Raw genomic sequence first — 18,456 nt, 5'->3', positions numbered from 1 at the left:
AACGGGCAAAGGGTCGCACCAGCTGGAATCTATGGATGGACAATGGTTGCGCAATAACCGGAATGTGGCTCATTTGAAGAGATTCTACTGCTAATGTATGGATGCCAACCCTTGTGATCATTTTTATTGTTTATCCGTTTTCTTTTTTGCAGAAAGTCGAGTTCCGGACTAAGTTAGGTCTGAAAACATGTGTTGCACTCTATTCCTTAGTACGATTTTGTCCCGAAGTGGATTTTCCGACAAGGTTTTTAATGAGGCAACAAGTACAACATGTTACTTGATGAAAACGAGCCAAAGTATCCGGGACCTCGGGGTATACCCCTCGAGTGGGGACTTGATAGTGCTTACCCGATCGTGCAAATTTCGATAAACACTTTGGGGACTATCATACCCACATCAAGGCTTACCCCGAAAGTTAAAATGAGTTCGGCCCCTCAACAAAGCGCATTTAACGTCGTTATTACCCCCGGAGAAGTCCTCGAAATTTTATATTTCCCATCTTTGTCTAATCCCGAACCTTCTGTGTTAGGTTTCGATGTAAGGACCAAACAATCAGAACGAATCGTGTCCACTTAGCATTTGCTACGGCAAAAGCAGAAGGAAACGGATAAAGTCTTCATGTTATGTACGTGTAAATACTTGCAATATAAAGAAAATTATGAAAAATTCATCTCGGACGTGTCTCCTCATTAAGATACCCTACACCGGGGACTACTGTCGGAATTCGGCATCATTTTATCAAAATACCCCATACCGAGGACTACCATCGAAATTCGACAAAGGCAACAAAGTCGCGTTGAACCAAGCCAAAATCTTTTAACACCCTCGAATGGGGACTGCCATATCAAAATTTGACAAGGCAGGGATTCAGGTGTCCGAACCTAATCTATGATAAGCAAGTGGACGGAAAATATCGGCCCTAAAATGCCTAACGTGATTCGGAGACGTCTGAATTCACAAAGCATAAATAAGTCTCGCGGGCAAATCACTCAATCAAATCCTCCGACCAAAATGTACCGAACGAAGAGAAAAGCCAACACTTAGGCACAAATCAACATTTGACTATTTCTAAACGGGATAAGTGATAAAGGCAAATATCATAACAAGTATTCGGATAAAATGATGAAGAGAGTCAAAGGAGAAATGCTCATTTCATATACGAAGAGTTTTTACATTTGAACTTTTCACAAGTCAAAAGGCAAAAACAAAATAAAGGCTAATGCCGGTCTCCCGATCTGTCACAACCGGGAGCCGGTGTTCTCGAAAACCGTTCGCTCGAATCCCGCACTCCGAGTCAAGGGCTTAGCCTCCTCTCGATTGTTTCGGGGCCTCGGTATCGAGAGCCGGAGGTCCCCTAATCCTTGTTGAGCTCGTTCCGGGTAACCCTCCGGGATTTCCACCGTTCATATTCGACCCAATCGTGGTCGCGAGCCGCAAAGCGACCTCCACATCCCAAGAGATTTCTTCTGTCGGCCTCACTTTTGGCCAATTTAGCCGCCAATTCTGATCCCTCTTCGTCGAGAATTCTTTGAACTTAAATAGCCGACTCAAGCTCGGCCTTAAGAATGTCATTGGCCTTGGCTGCCTCCTCGAATTTACTTTTGAGCTCGTCATAAATCCGAGCTCGATCCTCGACTTTCTGTTCAATTACCCTCAACTTCTCCTTATCCTCAGCATTCTCGGATTCAAGCAGCCGATGCCTCTCTGCCAGCCTCACGGCATCGGCCTTGACCGAATCAAGTTCACCTTGAAGTTGAGTGATAGTGGCCTCGAGTTACTGAAGCCTCGATGAAAAACAGGTATTGTCCTGGCTAAGGTCGGCCTTATCCGCTTCCAGGAGCCGGTTCTTTTCAACCATTCCGGCCAACTCGGCCTTCAAATGAAGGTTTTCGGCTTTCGCCGCTTCGAGCTCGAGTTGAAGGTTGGAAAGGGCAGCGGCCCGGCTCAACTGATCTTTCTTTTCTTGCAGAAGGTGCTGGAACTTCTCCGTTTCACGACCCTGGGCATCCGGTCGGCCCTTTGGGTCGTCAACCTCGTGGCCGAGTACCTGATAAAGGCCTCATTGACGAGCACAACACTCTGCAGAAGAAATAAATAAAGGTGAACTTAGATAAAGCTAGAGCTGAGGGTCACATTGAATTATGGAAAGATTGGATCGTAAGCTTACGCGGTTGCTGTCGCGTCGCGTGCCGCTCATTGATGAGGCAATCGCCGTGGGACTCGGCCATTTTTCTCTTATCCGAGTCCGACCGAGAGGCCCTCGAGGGCTTGCTACTCCACGGGGACGGGACAAAAAGCCGCAATCCCAGACCGTGACCACGGCCGACCTTATCCTCCTCGATTCCACACTAGGGGCCGAAAAAAGATACGTACTGGGCGACCGTCCTTGAACCCGTTTCAAGGGCCCGATTAGCCGCCCTCGTGGCTCGAGGAATCGGAGATGTCCCTAAAACCCGGCAGCCTTCGCCGGCTGGGGAGGAGTATCCGAGAACATGTCATCGAGGTTATCGACCCCGAAGCGGTGATTAGAGAAGCCCGGGAACAGCCTCCGGTGGCCTCGGTAGGAGGAGTGCGTGCCTCGGATACGTGGTAGCTTGTTCACCACCGGCAAGGTGGGTCGGTTTCATTGGAGCCCGGTGATGGGGCCGACTCGGGCTCTTTGTTCGGCTTCAGCGGTTAGCCCCGATCTTCTAGGCCTTTCAGAGGGGAGTCTCTTCGGATGAAGCTTCACCTGAAATGTCAACGTATTCAACTGACCTTAGAGGAGTTGGGTAAAGAACTTCTTCCCCACCTGTGTGCAGAGACAAGGCGGAAGGTCCTTCCTCATCAGTAGGAAAGGGAGGAATGCTGGCTTCCTCCCCAGAACAGAGGCGACGCAGCGGCCCTTGCCGACCCTTCGAATAAGAATGTCGGGCTCAGATTCATCCCTCAGAGTCCGAACAACCCTCCTTGCCCTTTTCTTTAGTTTCTGCCCTTTGTCCGAGGGCTTTCTCCGTCTCTTTACGGGCGGCAGAAGAATGAGCCGAGATGACCCCCGTCAGTATCGAACTCAGAATGCCGGTAAGGCAGGCCCGCTAAGCTGGCTGTTCCGATCTCGGCTCCACCGAGCCTCGGGTAAACTCGACGACCGAAGGGGTTATAAAAGGAAAAGGAAAAAAGGAGAGGATGCAATATATACCGAATCAAGGAGAGGATTACCGTGGTTTAACAGCTCGGCCGTCGACCGGGACAGTCCCCCCATGTCCGTTTTTCATGAATATGTTGACCGATGATTGCTCCAACCCATTCGGTCATGTTCCGGACGGCCAGAGGTATCCATGCCACGGCTGATGATAAAAAAATAAATCAAAATCACGTGGATACAAGGGAGCAAGTGTCGGTAAAGCACGGAGGAAGAATAATTATCGAAGGGAGAACTGAGAAACTTACGCTTATCGTTCCACCTCTCCGAAAAAGGCATGTACTCAGTCGAAATAACGTCCGCGATCCGTACCCGGACAAAGCGTTCTAACCACCCTCGGTCTCTGTCTTCGTCCATTTTGAAAACGATCGGGTTCCAACCTCGCTTGGCGAGCTTTATCACGCCCCCTAGGAAGAGCCTCGAGGAATATAGCCGGATGAAATGCGCCATCGTGAATTCCCTCTTGATATTGTTGGCCAATAATCGGAGGCAGGCCACGGTCCTCCAGATAATTGGACTAATTTGGGCCAAGGTCACATCGTATGTCCGGCACATCTCCAAGATAACTAGGTCAATTGCAGGGTCGAGTTTGAGCATAAATGGATAGGTGTAAACATACAAGAAACCTTCCCTGTGATCGGTGATAGACTCGTCGAGCCCGGGGGCGAACACCTGCACCGGACGGTTATCCCATCCGCAGTCGGCCCGGACCTAGTCAAGTTTATCCTCTGTAATAGACGAAGGATATCGCCTTACGTCGAAACCCCTATCCGCGACCGAGGATGGCTTCTTGAATTCAAATTCTTTGTTGTAGTTGGGTTTGGACGGCACTATGTCCAAAGCGGTAGGTTCAACGAAGGTTTTTCCCTTGGGTCGTGAGGTTGGCTCTGCTCCCTGAGAAGAAACCGAGGGAACATCCTAGGAAGTAGTTTCGGTGTTGACAGACATTTGGAGAACGTGAAAGAGAAGATTTGAACGAGATGGAGAGTCAAAATGCAGAAAAGAAAACAATGGAGGGAATGTAACAAGGATGAAAGAGGTAGTGGATGCAAAGTGACGAATGAAAAAAGGTTGCAAAGGTGCACTTTCGATCAAAATGGCAGATGAAGTTGACAAGTTGATTTCTAAATGATCAAATGATCAAACAAAAGAAGTGTAGAAACAACCAGACGAGCAGAAAAATGAAATGACGAAGTGAGAATGTTGAAGGAATGAAAATGGCAAAGTGAAAGGGTTAAGGGCCTTATATAGGCATGGGAACAGTAAGGCGATAAGGCGGCCAATCGGGTGGCGCCACGTGTCCCACAATTAATGAGACGTGATACGAGGCGACGTGCGTTACGGCGGCCGATTCCCGAGGCTCACCATTCGGACTAGACACGTGAGCCGATGTCGAGGGACGTGACACAATCTTGCTTCCCGCCAAATTCAAAAGATAAGAACGGGTTTATGAAACCACCGATTTTGCGACTCATCCACTTTCCATTACTCCGGTAAAACTACATACGGAAAGTGGGGACTATGCGTATACGGTGAAAATCGATATATGCAAGACCCGTGAGACCGGGGGCCATGGTAGGATCAAACGAGCACGAGTATGATACGACGGTCTCTTGATCGAACGTGGCCGATCCGAGAAAAGAGAAGTCTGCTTAGGCTCAAACCCGGCCGTTAGGATTTCCAAGTCAAGTTCTCATGGTCGTTAGTCTGATGTCCGAGAAAAGAGTAACCGCATGTGTGTCAAACGGTGATCCTTTTAGGATTTTGTCTCGGGTTTTATATTGTATGTAACTCAAGGGCATTTCCCTACGGGTTGGCTTTTCGAGATCTATAACATTAGTTATATTTCCCCAAGTCAAGTTCTCTATATATATTATTACAAACGGATCATATCAATTTCATATCAATCGAATAATAGATTAAAAATCATCCACATATTCTATACCTCACTTATAAATTCAATTGTTACCGAAATTCGGGTTAAACATCAATATTTATAGAATGGAGGCGGCCTAAAATACCTCGGTTGGAATTGGTGCAAAAATACCCTCCATCTACCTCGAGCCTCCAAATATCGTCATCCACCTTTGAGCGCCATCCACCTATGGGGTTACCGTTATTTTTGTACCAATGTTGACACCCTCCAATTTTGTCCATCCTTTCGTCCAATTTACATCGTTGTCTATTTTATTAGATTATTAATTATATTTTTTTTATCACAACTTGTAGTCAAATTTCTTGATAATCTCTATTACTATTATTACTTTTATTATTACTATTATTACTACTACTACTACTACTACTACTACTACTACTATTATTATTATTATTATTATCATCATTATTATTAATAATAATAATAATAATCTTGAACTTGGACGTATTTTTCAAATAGATTCGGGTCCAAACTTTTGTCATTTTGTTCTTGGCATATTAGATAAAGTTTCCGATTTCGCAATTAAGGCGGATATTAAGCTATGATTTTTATGATTACTAGTAAGAAATTAAGGTGAATGAATTAAGGAAAGAAAGTACTGAAAAAAGAAGAGAAGAGAAAATCAAACTTAAGGGAATATAAACGGCACTAGGATTTGTAGCCGTGGAATTTCGACGAGAATCGGGAATGTTTGATTTTAAGTGAAATTTAGAGATGACGGGGTCTTAGGAATTTTCGAAACTCGAGTTATGGATATTTTGTTTTTGGGGGTAACTCCGATGAAAGGATTACGTGGGTCGGGTAGAAACTTTAGAAAACGGGTGAAAATTTTTATTTGGTTTATTTGGGAATATAGTATCAAATAGACTCAATAATGATAATAACATAGAGGGACAAAAATATATATATATATATATATATATATACATATATACGTTAATACAAAAAATATGTTTAAATAAATATATATATATATATACACATTATAGTGATTTTTTTCTAGTAAAACTAAAAAGGTAGTACTAATAATAATATATATATAATAATAATAGTAATAGAGATCATCAAGAAATTTAACTATAGGTTGTGATAAAAAAATATAATTAATATTCTAATAAAATAGAAGCTTAAATAAATTGGACGAAAGGATGGACAAAATTGGATCAACACGTTAGGAAATAAAGGTATATTCTATGGACCTCATTTGGGGGATCAAAGGGAATGACGGGGGTATTTTCAAAGGTGGATGGGTATTTTTGCACCAAAAATTCGAGAATATTTTAGGCATCAATCCGTTTATAGAAACTTTAGTGATTTCTTATGCATATACCTATGTTCCATGTCGAAAATGATAGGTTATCATCCATCCTCTGTCTGTATATCGTGACCATAATCCTTTAAGATCATTGTTAGACACGTATAATCTTTAGATTACTATGGAGCATGATCATGCTGTATGGTATACTAGAAATTTAAGGATTTGCTAATTGATCAATTTACCTAATAGGTAAGTATCGGGGGGTTTAAGAGTTAAAGGAAACGCGTCAGGATTATTAGGAGATGATCGGGTTTAAAAATGAGTGAGTTTTAACTTAATTCTGAATTAAAAAATGACAAGAGAGTTTAAAAATGAGTGAATTTTAACTTAATTCTGAATTAAAAAATAACAAATCATAATAGGTCACATGACTATTTTAAAGAGCCAAATTAGATTTAAATTTAAGACGTTGACTATTTTAAAGAGCCAAATTAGATTTAAATTTAAGACCACCCAATCATTTAGCCACAAAAAAAAAAAGAAAAAGAAAAAAAAAAGATACTTTTAGATCAAAAGGTGAAAAAAAATATATTTATAAATCATTTTTCATACGTTAGGAGTATTTTTAGACATTTTCCCTATTTACAAAATAGGATGATTTAGTTTGAATAAGAGTGAGCAGCTCTAAGCGATTCCGTGTTGATTCAGGGTTCAGGTTAGGGCCGGTTTGATGATGTAGGATTACATGCATCATCATCATCATCTTCTTCGATGAAAAAGGAAGAAGATGATTCAGAGTTGAGTTAAAGAGAAAGAGATGATTGAAGGAAGAAGGAAGAAGTCAACATCGGATATGAGCCAATTCGGTTAAATGAAACAATGGGCCAAATGCTGAATAAAGAATGTTTTGGGCCTGATGAATTTGGGCCTATTGGATTTGGTCCAATACTGAAAGAGTATACACGGTTGTATACAATGAATACCAAGAATATCAAAGATGGCCATCAGATGAACAAAACTTGATCAACAAGAACATGTCATTATCATTTACATTGTAAAGGAATAAGTTAGTTACACTTGAGACAAAATGTACAGGGACAAGAACAATTAATTGAGACAAAATGTAAAGGAATAAGTTTTATTCTTTTATTTCATAAATAGTACACTTGTATATATAGGTGCTCTTTCTTCCGAGAATGAATACGTAAAAATTCGAAAATATTCAGTGTCCAATTTCTCAAAATATTAGATGGTATCGAGCATTTGAAGTTCGGGCCGATCCAAATCATCATCTTCATCAAATCAATATGCCTGAAACAACAAATATGGAATCAGCCAGTGTTGAGAAGGCAATCACATATGAAAACAATCACCTTTATCACCTTAGCAATTCAGACTCACCTGGTATGTCCCTAGTCAATACTATATTTGATGGAAGGGGGTACCCAGGCTGGAGGAGATCCATTCTCCTATCCTTATCAGCCAAAAGGAAACTTGGTTTCATCAATGGGGCCTGTAAAGCTCCAGATCCCAAGTCCACAGATTATGAACAATGGAGTTGTGTCAATGATATGGCGATATGCTGGATTACAAATGCACTTACAAAAAATATTGCTGACAGTGTAATGAGCTCCAAAACAGCTAAGGAACTTTGGGAGAGTCTAGAACAAAGGTTTGGTAAGTCCAATGGTGCCAAACTATATCACTTACAAAAGGAGTTAACAGGTTTAGTGCAAGGTAATAATGACATTGCAGGATACTTCACTAAACTCAAAAGACTTTGGGATGAACTAGATGCTATTAATGTCATTACCTGCTGCTCATGTGTATGTGTGTGTGAAGGAAAGGAAAGGTTAACAAAGTCACTAGAGGATCAGAGGTTAATCCAGTTTTTAATGGGTTTGAATGATGTTTATACACAAGCTAGAGGAAACATTATTATGATGAACCCACTACCTAGTATGGACACTGCATATTCTCTTCTTCTACAAGATGAGAATCAAAGAGAGATATATGCAAATGCCCAGATTTCCTCAGATTCTGCATCCTTTATGGCTACTGGACAGAGTACCATACAAGGAAACCAAACCAATGATCAACTAATGTCTGAATTCAGGGCTTTCATGTTAGCAGCACAGGGAAAGGGACCACAGAAATACAAAAATCAACCAGTCAAAACAGGAAATCCAGGACCTAAATTTCACAATTCTTTTCAGAGGTTTGTTAAACCTCTGAAGAAGAAATACAATCCCAATGTAAGTTGTACTCATTGTGGAAAGACAGGACACACAATAGATGATTGTTATAGGTTGCATGGATTCCGCATGATTTTGAGTTCACTAAAGGAGAAGCTAAAGGCAATGCAGCAGTAATGTATGAAGAGGGGGAATACACAACTGCTGATAACTCTGAGATCAACAACAATCTTTTACAGCAATTCAGCAAGGAACAAATCTCAGAGATGATGACCTTATACAAACATGCAAAATCAGGAAAAACAAGCATTAATGCTAATGCTATAGCTGGTACTATTCTAAAATACTCTGATCAGGTTTTAGGTAAATTAGAAACCAGTACTTGGATTATTGATTCAGGGGCTACAGATCACATGTGCTTTAATCCTGATTCTTTCATATTTCTCATTCCACTCCCTGTGCCTCTAAACATAAGCTTACCTAACTCTTTCAAGGTAAATGTGACTCACACAGGGTGTGTACCTATTCTGCCAAACCTTATTTTGACTAATGTCCTCCATGTACCAAATTTTAAATATAACTTATTATCTGTGCATAAGTTATGTGTTCAACTCAACTGTGACCTTAAGTTTACATCTGCTGGATGTCTAATGCAGGACCATTTAATGAAGAGTCCACAAGTTTTTGGTGAAGCTAGGAGAGGACTCTATCTACTGCAATCTACTATCACTAAGTCTAGGAGTTCAGTCAATGCATTCTCTATTTCAACAGCAAGAAATTCTAGTTCTAAGTCTGTTTCTATTCCTATTTCTACAAATGTTAAAGCTTTGTCTGATATAAAACTTTGGCATGTAAGGTTGGGGCATCTCCCCTTTTCAGCAATGAAACATTTAAATTTCCTTCATTGTGACTCTATTCCTGATCTTGTTTGTGATGTTTGTCCTAAAGCAAAACAGACTAAACTACCCTTTCCACTCAGTACCATTAAGACTAAAGGGATGTTTGAACTCATACATATAGATACATGGGGTCCTTACAAGTCTAGCACATATAATGGTTACAGATACTTTCTAACAATAGTGGATGATTATACTAGAGGCACCTGGACTTTTCTATTAAGTACTAAATGTAATGCATTTCCAGTACTTAAAAGTTTTCTTGTCATGGTTGAGAGACAATTTAATGTAAAAGTCAAGCAGATAAGGTCTGATAATGCTTTAGAATTGGGGAAGGGCACACAAGAAGCAGCATTCCTTGATTCTCAGGGTATCATTCATCAGCTTTCTTGTGTTGGAACACCCCAACAAAATGGGATTGTTGAAAGAAAACATAGACATCTCTTGGAAATTGCAAGAGGTCTAATGTTTCATTCCAACATTCCCATTTCTTACTGGGGTGAGTGCATATTGACAGCAACTTATATCATAAACAGGATACCATCTAAGGTTCTCCAAGGAAAAACTCCTTATGAACTGCTTTTCCATAGAGAACCTGACTATAGACACTTGAAAAGTTTTGGTTGTTTGTGTTATGTTTCTACTCTTTTACAAGGAAGAAGCAAATTTGATGAAAGGGCTAGGGCCTGTGTCTTACTGGGATATCCTCTACATCAAAAGGGATACAAAGTCTTAGATTTGCAAACCAAGAGGATAGTGATATCTAAGGATGTGAGATTTCATGAAACACATTTCCCCTTTGCTTCAAAACAGCATCAGATCCCAATTTTCTCAGAATATCCCTTTTCCTCAGATGATCCTACCCAAATTCCACTCAATGAATCTCAACCCAGTACTTCTATTTCCACTCCCAACACCTCACCATCTCCATCTATCAACTCTAGTGACATATCTACTCCATCATCTCCTCTTACCCACTTTCCACCTACTGAGACTCCATCCAGTCCTGCCACTACATATTCATCCTCACCACCTCTTCCTTCCTCACCCAACATTATAACACACCAAGAACCTACAAGGAAATCTGAAAGGGCTAATAAAGGAGTGCTTCCTGCACACCTCCATGATTACTTTTGTAGTAACATCTTCCTCAGTGATGTGACAGAATCCTGCTTTGCTAACCCAACCAATCCTACCACCCTTTCTTTCCATGCCCTATCCAAGCCTAACCAAACCATTATTCATGCTACTTCAAACATCACAGAGCCTAAGGGGTTTTCTCAAGCTTGTAAGCATCCAGGTTGGATAAAAGCTATGGAGGATGAAATAGAAGCATTACAAGTGAATCACACTTGGGATGTGGTTCCTCTTCCAGAAGGAAGAAGTGCACTTCCTTGTAAATGGGTTTACAAGGTGAAGCAACATGCAGATGGAACCATTGAAAGACTAAAAGCAAGATTAGTCATTAGAGGAGATATTCAAAAGGAAGGGGTTGATTTCAATGAAACCTTTTCCCCAGTGGTGAAGATGACCACTATCAGGTGTTTGTTGACCATTGCAGTCAAGAAAGGGTGGGAAGTCTTACAGTTTGATGTTAACAATGCATTCTTGCAAGGTGATTTGCAAGAAGAAGTGTACATGAAATTCCCTACTGGTCTGATTCCTCCTAAGTCTAATTTAGTGTGCAAACTCAAGAAATCCCTATATGGATTAAAGCAGGCCTCTAGGCAATGGTATGCCAAGCTTGCAGGGGCATTGAGTTTTAAAGGATATTCAGCATCTTTAAATGATTATTCCTTATTCTTTAAGCATACAGGTTCACTGATCTCTATAGTGGCAGTCTATGTGGATGACATTCTTATTACAGGAAATGATCATACAGAAATTGGTACTCTCAAGGTCTTTCTTAACTCAAAGTTCAAAATTAAGGATCTTGGGGCAATTCATTATTTTCTAGGCATGGAAATTCTAAGAGAAGATCAAGGAATGATAATCAGTCAAAAGAAATATACCTTGGAACTTCTAGAAGAGTTTGATGTCTCTCATTTGGGATCAGTTTCTTCACCAATGGATCCATCAGTCAAATTATCTGCAGATTCAGGGGAACCATTATCAGATCCTACAATCTATAGACATCTGGTCGGAAAATTAAACTATTTGACCAACACTAGGCCTGATTTGTCATTTGCTGTATTAAATTTGAGTCAATTTATGCAGCAGCCTAGTGTGGATCATTTCAATGCTGGTTTAAGAGTTATAAGGTACCTGAAAAAGTTTCCTTCACAAGGTATCTTCCTCAATGCTTCTCCGACCTTTTCCTTGTCTGCATTTTGCGACGCGGATTGGGCTACTTGTCGAGACACGCGGCGCTCTGTAAGTGGGTTCTTTGTTAGCTTGGGTGGATCTCCCATCTCTTGGAAATCCAAGAAACAAGATTCAGTCTCACTTTCCTCCGCCGAAGCGGAATACCGGTCGATGAGGAGATTGGTTGCAGAACTCACTTGGTTAACCCGGCTACTCTCAGATCTGTCGATTCCCCCACCTATTCCGATTCCAGTTCACTCGGATAGCAAAGCAGCCATCGACATTGCACGAAACCCCGTCTTCCATGAACGGACCAAGCATGTTGAGCTTGATTGCCATTTTGTCAGGCAACAATACTTGGCTGGCTTGATCTCCCTTTCTTTTGTTCCATCCAAAGATCAATTAGCCGACATTTTCACAAAATCGTTGTCTGGTCCCTCTCACCATCACCTTCTTTGCAAATTGGGGGTCACTTCTATCCCCTCCAATTTGAAGGGGGGTGTAGGATTACATGCATCATCATCATCATCTTCTTCGATGAAAAAGGAAGAAGATGATTCAGAGTTGAGTTTCAATGAAGGATTGAAAGAGAAAGAGATGATTGAAGAAAGAAGGAAGAAGTCAACATCGAATATGAGCCAAATCGGTTAAATGAAACAATGGACCAAATGCTGAATAAAGAATGTTTTGGGCCTGATGAATCTGAGCCTGTTAAATCTGATCCAATGCTGAAAGAGTATACACGGTTGTAGACAATAAATACCAAGAATATCAAAGATGGCCATCAGATGAACAAATCTTGATCAACAAGAACATGTCATTATCATTTACATTGTAAAAGAATAAGTTAGTTACACTTGAGACAAAACAAAATACACAGGAACAGCAGCCAATAGAATTGAGACAAAATGTATAGGAATAAATTTTATTCTTTTATTTCATAAATAGTACACTTGTATATATAGGTGCTCTTTCTTTGAGAATGAATACACAGAAAATTCTAGAAATATTCAGTGTCCAATTTCTCAAAATATTACAGATGATGGGAATGGGGCATCTGAACTTACCACCTAACCTAGTTATGAGTTTCCCGAACTTATGTGAATCGGGCTAGTTGGGGGTAAGGGTGTCAACCTGTCGGCTAATGAACTGCTTAATCCAGAATCGGATCGTTAAACCGGAACCGGAACCGAACCGTAGAACTGTTAACCGGTTCCGGATTAACCGTTTAATTGTATACCGGTCCGGTTCCAATATTTTAGGAACCGGAATCCGTTAAACCGTAGAAACCGAACCGACCGGTTAAACCGGCATTAACCGGTGAAAATTAAAAAAAAAAAAAAATAGCCGTGGGACAGCTCGTTAATGGACCGTTGGCAACGGTCCATTTGCACAAAAATGGCCGTTGCCAAACGGCCATTTTGTTAATTTTTGGCCCCCAAATTTTTTTTTTTTTTAACACTTTAACCCATCCCCCACCCCTATATAAACCCTTCTTCATTTTCATTTTAATTCACACCAATTCACTCTTCTTCATCTTTCTCTCAAATCTCAATCTCTCAATTATAATTATTTTGCAATAACTAGCCACAAAGTCTTATTATAGTTTCAACTTTCAATTATTAATTTTGCAATTATAATATTGTTGGTGGAGTTGGTGATTTTGCAACAATCCGAAGTAGCTTTGGTGGATTTGCAATTCTAGCCGCCTTGACTTTGCTGGAAATTAATCCGGCAATTTGGTACCTTCGTTCCAACTCTATCTTTATTTTTCGCAATTTAATTTACGCAATTTAATTTACGCAATTTAATTTGTTGTAATTTATTTTCTTGTGATTTATTTGATTGTGATTTAAATTAATTCTATTTAATAATGTCAAAGAGATTAAGACGTGGTGCGGTAGTAGTAGTCGTATTGTTAGAGGTGCGCTTAATGAGGAAACATTTGTGGAAGAAACACCTAATGTAGGTATTGATGTTGGTGGAAATAATCCACTTTTAGGTCATGAGGCAATGCAACAACATTTTACCGACACTTTTAATGAAGACTTAAATGATGATGATGAAACACAACCCCCTGAAAATCCCATAGGAGATACATGTCCCGCACAATCACATACACAAGACAAACCGCCTAGAACTCGTAAGCCAACAAATGCCTAAAATTTGGAAATTTATGACTAAGAATAGGAAAGCCAATCGGCTACATGTAACATATGTGGACAAGTATTTAGTTTTAAGCAAGGAAGCTGTAAGGATGGTGGAACGGGTACACTAAATTCTCATATGAGAACCAAACATATGGATGCTTGGGGAGAGCAAACGGGTTCAAATGTGGGGGGATTCAAATGACGATAGACCCACGAACCAAGTAGAAATTTTAAGTATGACAAGAAAAAAGAACGCGTAGAAATAGCTAAAATGGTAGCTTATGATGAGTTTAGAAAAGTTTTTACTCATTATTCTAGTTTGGAAGAACGTGCAGCACCCGTTGCTCCACGCCCTACTATTTCTCAAAGTAGCAAAAGGCTTGTCGGTTTAAAAGTTTTACATTCACACCAACTTCTTCTTCTATCGCAAACTTTGATGAATATAATTTTTATTTGATGCACCCAAATGTAGATATCAACCAACTTGGATGAGGTGGACGTCTTAGCATGGTGGAAGAAGTACAAGGCAAGCTATCCTAAGTACTTTCAAGAATGGCTCGAGATATCCTTACGGTTCAAGTATCAACCGTGGCTTCGGAGAGCGCATTTTCAAGGAAGACAAGAAATTGGAGACCATAGACATTCATTATCCGATTTTAGCTTGCAAGTACTAGTGTGCATTCGAGATTGGATTAGATCGGAGCGACGCAACCAAAACTCGAAGCGGAGGAAGGCGAAGAGGAAGAAATTGAAGATTTGATAGCTAGTGGACCGGACCAAATGGAAGACTTTGAAGATATTTCCACGACCGAATATGATGTGGGGGAAATTAACGAAATGGTTCAAAATTGGTGATTTTATTATTCTACTATTTTTGTACAACTCATGTATTATTTGCAAGTTAAAAAAAAATACAACTTGCAAATAAATGTTATCCAAGAATGAATAAAAATATGGCTCATTGAGCTTACTTCTATTTACTTGTGTTCATATTTTTACTTTTATTAAGTTAGGAATATACCTAAAATATACTAAGAATATACTTATAAGTATATTAAGTTATATAGTATACTTAAACATATATAAGTATATATAGTATATACTATATATAAGTATATATAGTATATAAGTAAGTATATATAGTATATATATTAAGTTATACATATATTTAGTATATATATTAAGTATATATAGTATATATGTATATATAGTATATATATTAAGTTATACATATATATAAGTATATGTAAGTTATACATATATATGTATAACTTAATATATATACTATATATATATATTAAGTTATACATATATTTAGTATATATATTAAGTATATATAGTTATACACATATTTAGTATATATATTAAGTATATATAGTATATATAGTATATATAGTATATATGTATATATATTAAGTTATACATATATATAGTATATATATTAAGTTATACATATATATAAGTATATATAGTATATAAGTATATATATATATATTAAGTTATACATATATATAAGTATATGTAAGTTATACATATATATGTATAACTTAATATATATATAGTATACATATTAAGTTATACATATATTTAGTATATATAGTATATATAGTATATATGTATATATAGTATATATATTAAGTTATACCTATATATAAGTATATATAGTATATATAGTATATATATTAAGTTATCCACATATTTAGTATATATATTAAGTTATACATATATTTAGTATATATATTAAGTATATATAGTTATACACATATTTAGTATATATATAGTATATATAGTATATATAGTATATATGTATATATATTAAGTTATACATATATTTAGTATATATATTAAGTTATACATATATATAGTATATATATTAAGTTATACATATATATAAGTATATATAGTATATAATATATATATATTAAGTTATATATATATATAAGTATATGTAAGTTATACATATATATGTATAACTTAATATATATACTATATATATATTAAGTTATACATATATTTAGTATATATATTAAGTATATATAGTATATATAGTATATATGTATGTATAGTATATATATTAAGTTATACCTATATATAAGTATATATAGTATATAGTACATATATATAGTATATATATTAAGTTATCCACATATTTAGTATATATATTAAGTATATATAGTATATATGTATATATATTAAGTTATACATATATTTAGTATATATATTAAGTTATACATATATATAGTATATATATTAAGTTATACATATATATAAGTATATGTAGTATATAAGTATATATACTATATATATTAAGTTATACATATATATGTATACGAAAAACACTATTCGTATTCTTTGACTTCTATTGTTAAAATATCATAGTCGATAAATATTTAAACTTTAATTATAAAGTTGTATAACATATGTAAATATACCTACAATATACAAATAAATACTATAATATATATATATAATACAAAAAACAAAAAAAAAAACATATTTTAAACACTCCAAACCGGACCGATTCCGGTTTGGAGTTTAAAACCGGTAAACCGGAACCGTTAAACCGGAACCGGTTAAGCGGTTCGGTTTTTAACGAACCGGCCGGTTCCTTAATCGGTTCCATAACCGGTTCCGGTTGGAACCGGTTGACACCCTTAGTTGGGGGTCAGGTAACTTTTTAAACATTTAATTATTATTTCAATATATAATTAAATTTTGTAAGTGGGCAGAAATCCGAAAAGAAAATCAAAAGCAGAATGAGCCTTTACATAACGGTCAAATTCTAAACTTACTAGTTCCGAAAAATAAATTTTTCTAAATCTATATACGTAAATTAAAAAGAGATTTCAATTTTACAATAGGAGAGTGAACTTGGGATCAACATTAAACAGACATCAAAATTTATCATTCAACATTAATGTCAAAAATTTTGGGATTAGAACTAGCCTTTGGTATAGTAATATACAAGACACCATCTCTAACCTCAGCCTTAATTTTCTCAAAGTCAACATTCTCAGGCAAAGCAATTCTTGTACTATATTTTCCATAGCTCTTAGCAGACCATTCTTCCTCCTCTTCCTCTTTCCTATTCTTGGCCACTTTCTCAGCTTTCACAACCAACATTGTTTCTTCTACCCAAACCTTCACATCTTCTTTAGTCATACCTGGCATGTCAAATCTCATTTTGTATTCTCCTTTACTTTCTTTTATCTCCCATGGTGTCCTTCCCCTTCTGTACCCAACTTCCTCAGTTGATGGCCCTGCAATCGGACACAATTAATCAGTTCAACTGAATTAATATTTTTGATACAGAGTATAGTTATATAGTAAGTAAAATATCAATAAATATGACATCTAAAACCATCAATTTTAAAAATAGTGTTAAGAGTTTAAAAATCGAACACATCAAATTAAAATTCTAAATCCGACAATACCTGCAACCCAACCTCCATTAAAAGCAACAGGGTCCTCCATGATTCTGTCCATTGTCTCCATCATTTGTTGGACTGTTCTTGCTGTTGGGAACCTATCCCATAACCCTGCCGCAAATATTCAAGAAGGCTCAAGTTCTCTATTGAATCAACTCGATCATCAAATAAATTGAAAAAAAAGGATCAAATTAAAAATGTGAACTATAGCATTGGTAGTGCCTAGATCTAGATTACTAAATATGTGAACTTAAAAGTGGCCCATAAATGAAATAAGTACCAATATAGGAAAAAAAAAAATTAAATTGTACACTGATGGATCAAATCAAAGATAATTAGTGGCAAGTCAAAGATAAGTGGAGATAATTAGTAGCAAGTCAAAGATCAAGATTACTAAAATGATTGGTGCATACTTCCCCTTAACCAGTTTAGCCCATACCCCTTAGCCAAATTCATCATCAAGCACTTTGACACCATGCATTATATATGCACAAAAAAAAAAAAATAGAAAAAGAAAAAAAATATTCAAAAGGGATGTGTTGATTCTTACCAACAGGGGCCACTTGGGGTGATCTCTTTTTGAGTTGAGGAGATTGATGCTTGTTCTGTCTTTGCAAGTGATCAAGATTGTGTCTTTCATCAACTGCCATGACCTTCACTATGTTATTACCATTTCTGCTAGAAATTGGAACAGAGTAGCTACAGTGGGAATATTTTGGGTTGTGACGATTGATTGAAAATGAAAAAGGGTGAGAAATTGGAAATCTTGATAAGCAGTGAGCCATGTTATCTTTGTAATTTCAGACAGATAAAATTGGGGGAATGTGATAATATAAAGGGGAAAGGAGATTGTTCTGGAAGCATGGGATGGTGCACTGAGAGCTAATATCTGGCTTGTTTCTGGAGTTCTCTGGAAGTTCCGTTTATTCAGATTTTGGTTCCCAACAAATATTTCATACATATATTACTATCATGCAATGCTATTAATCTTAAAATTTCCGTTTAAATTTTAAATGTCACTCCCTCCGTCTCAAAAAGATTATTCTCTTTTGATTTGATATAAAATTTAAGAAATAAAGGAAAACTTTTAAAATGTGTGATTCAAAAT

The 18,456-nt window shown here is 37.4% G+C and overlaps 1 protein-coding gene across 1 annotated transcript; it reads right to left on the bottom strand.

The window, feature by feature from the left end:
- Positions 1–16,809: 16,809 nt before the first annotated feature.
- Positions 16,810–18,247, bottom strand: LOC132066617 (small heat shock protein, chloroplastic-like). Its single transcript, XM_059459889.1, has 3 exons — positions 17,899–18,247; positions 17,355–17,459; positions 16,810–17,180 (listed from the first exon to the last, which is right to left on the bottom strand). The coding sequence occupies exons 1-3, from the start codon at positions 18,131–18,133 to the stop codon at positions 16,825–16,827; spliced, it is 696 nt and encodes a 231-aa protein (XP_059315872.1). The 5' UTR covers positions 18,134–18,247; the 3' UTR covers positions 16,810–16,824.
- Between the last annotated feature and the right edge of the window lie 209 nt (positions 18,248–18,456).

Source organism: Lycium ferocissimum, chromosome 8 (genome assembly GCF_029784015.1).
Source record: "Lycium ferocissimum isolate CSIRO_LF1 chromosome 8, AGI_CSIRO_Lferr_CH_V1, whole genome shotgun sequence".
Classification (NCBI taxonomy): domain Eukaryota; kingdom Viridiplantae; phylum Streptophyta; class Magnoliopsida; order Solanales; family Solanaceae; genus Lycium; species Lycium ferocissimum.
The sequence above is the reverse complement of the archived record's forward strand: the minus strand, read 5'-3'. Positions and strand labels throughout refer to the sequence as shown.

Coding starts and splice junctions, on each gene's coding strand:
- LOC132066617 (XM_059459889.1), bottom strand. CDS start 18,133: ATGGCTCACTGCTTATCAAGATTTCCAATTTCTCACCCTTTTTCATTT. Junction 17,460..17,898: donor ACCCCAAGTGGCCCCTGTTG/GTAAGAATCAAC, acceptor TATTTGCGGCAG/GGTTATGGGATAGGTTCCCA. Junction 17,181..17,354: donor TAATGGAGGTTGGGTTGCAG/GTATTGTCGGAT, acceptor GTCCGATTGCAG/GGCCATCAACTGAGGAAGTT.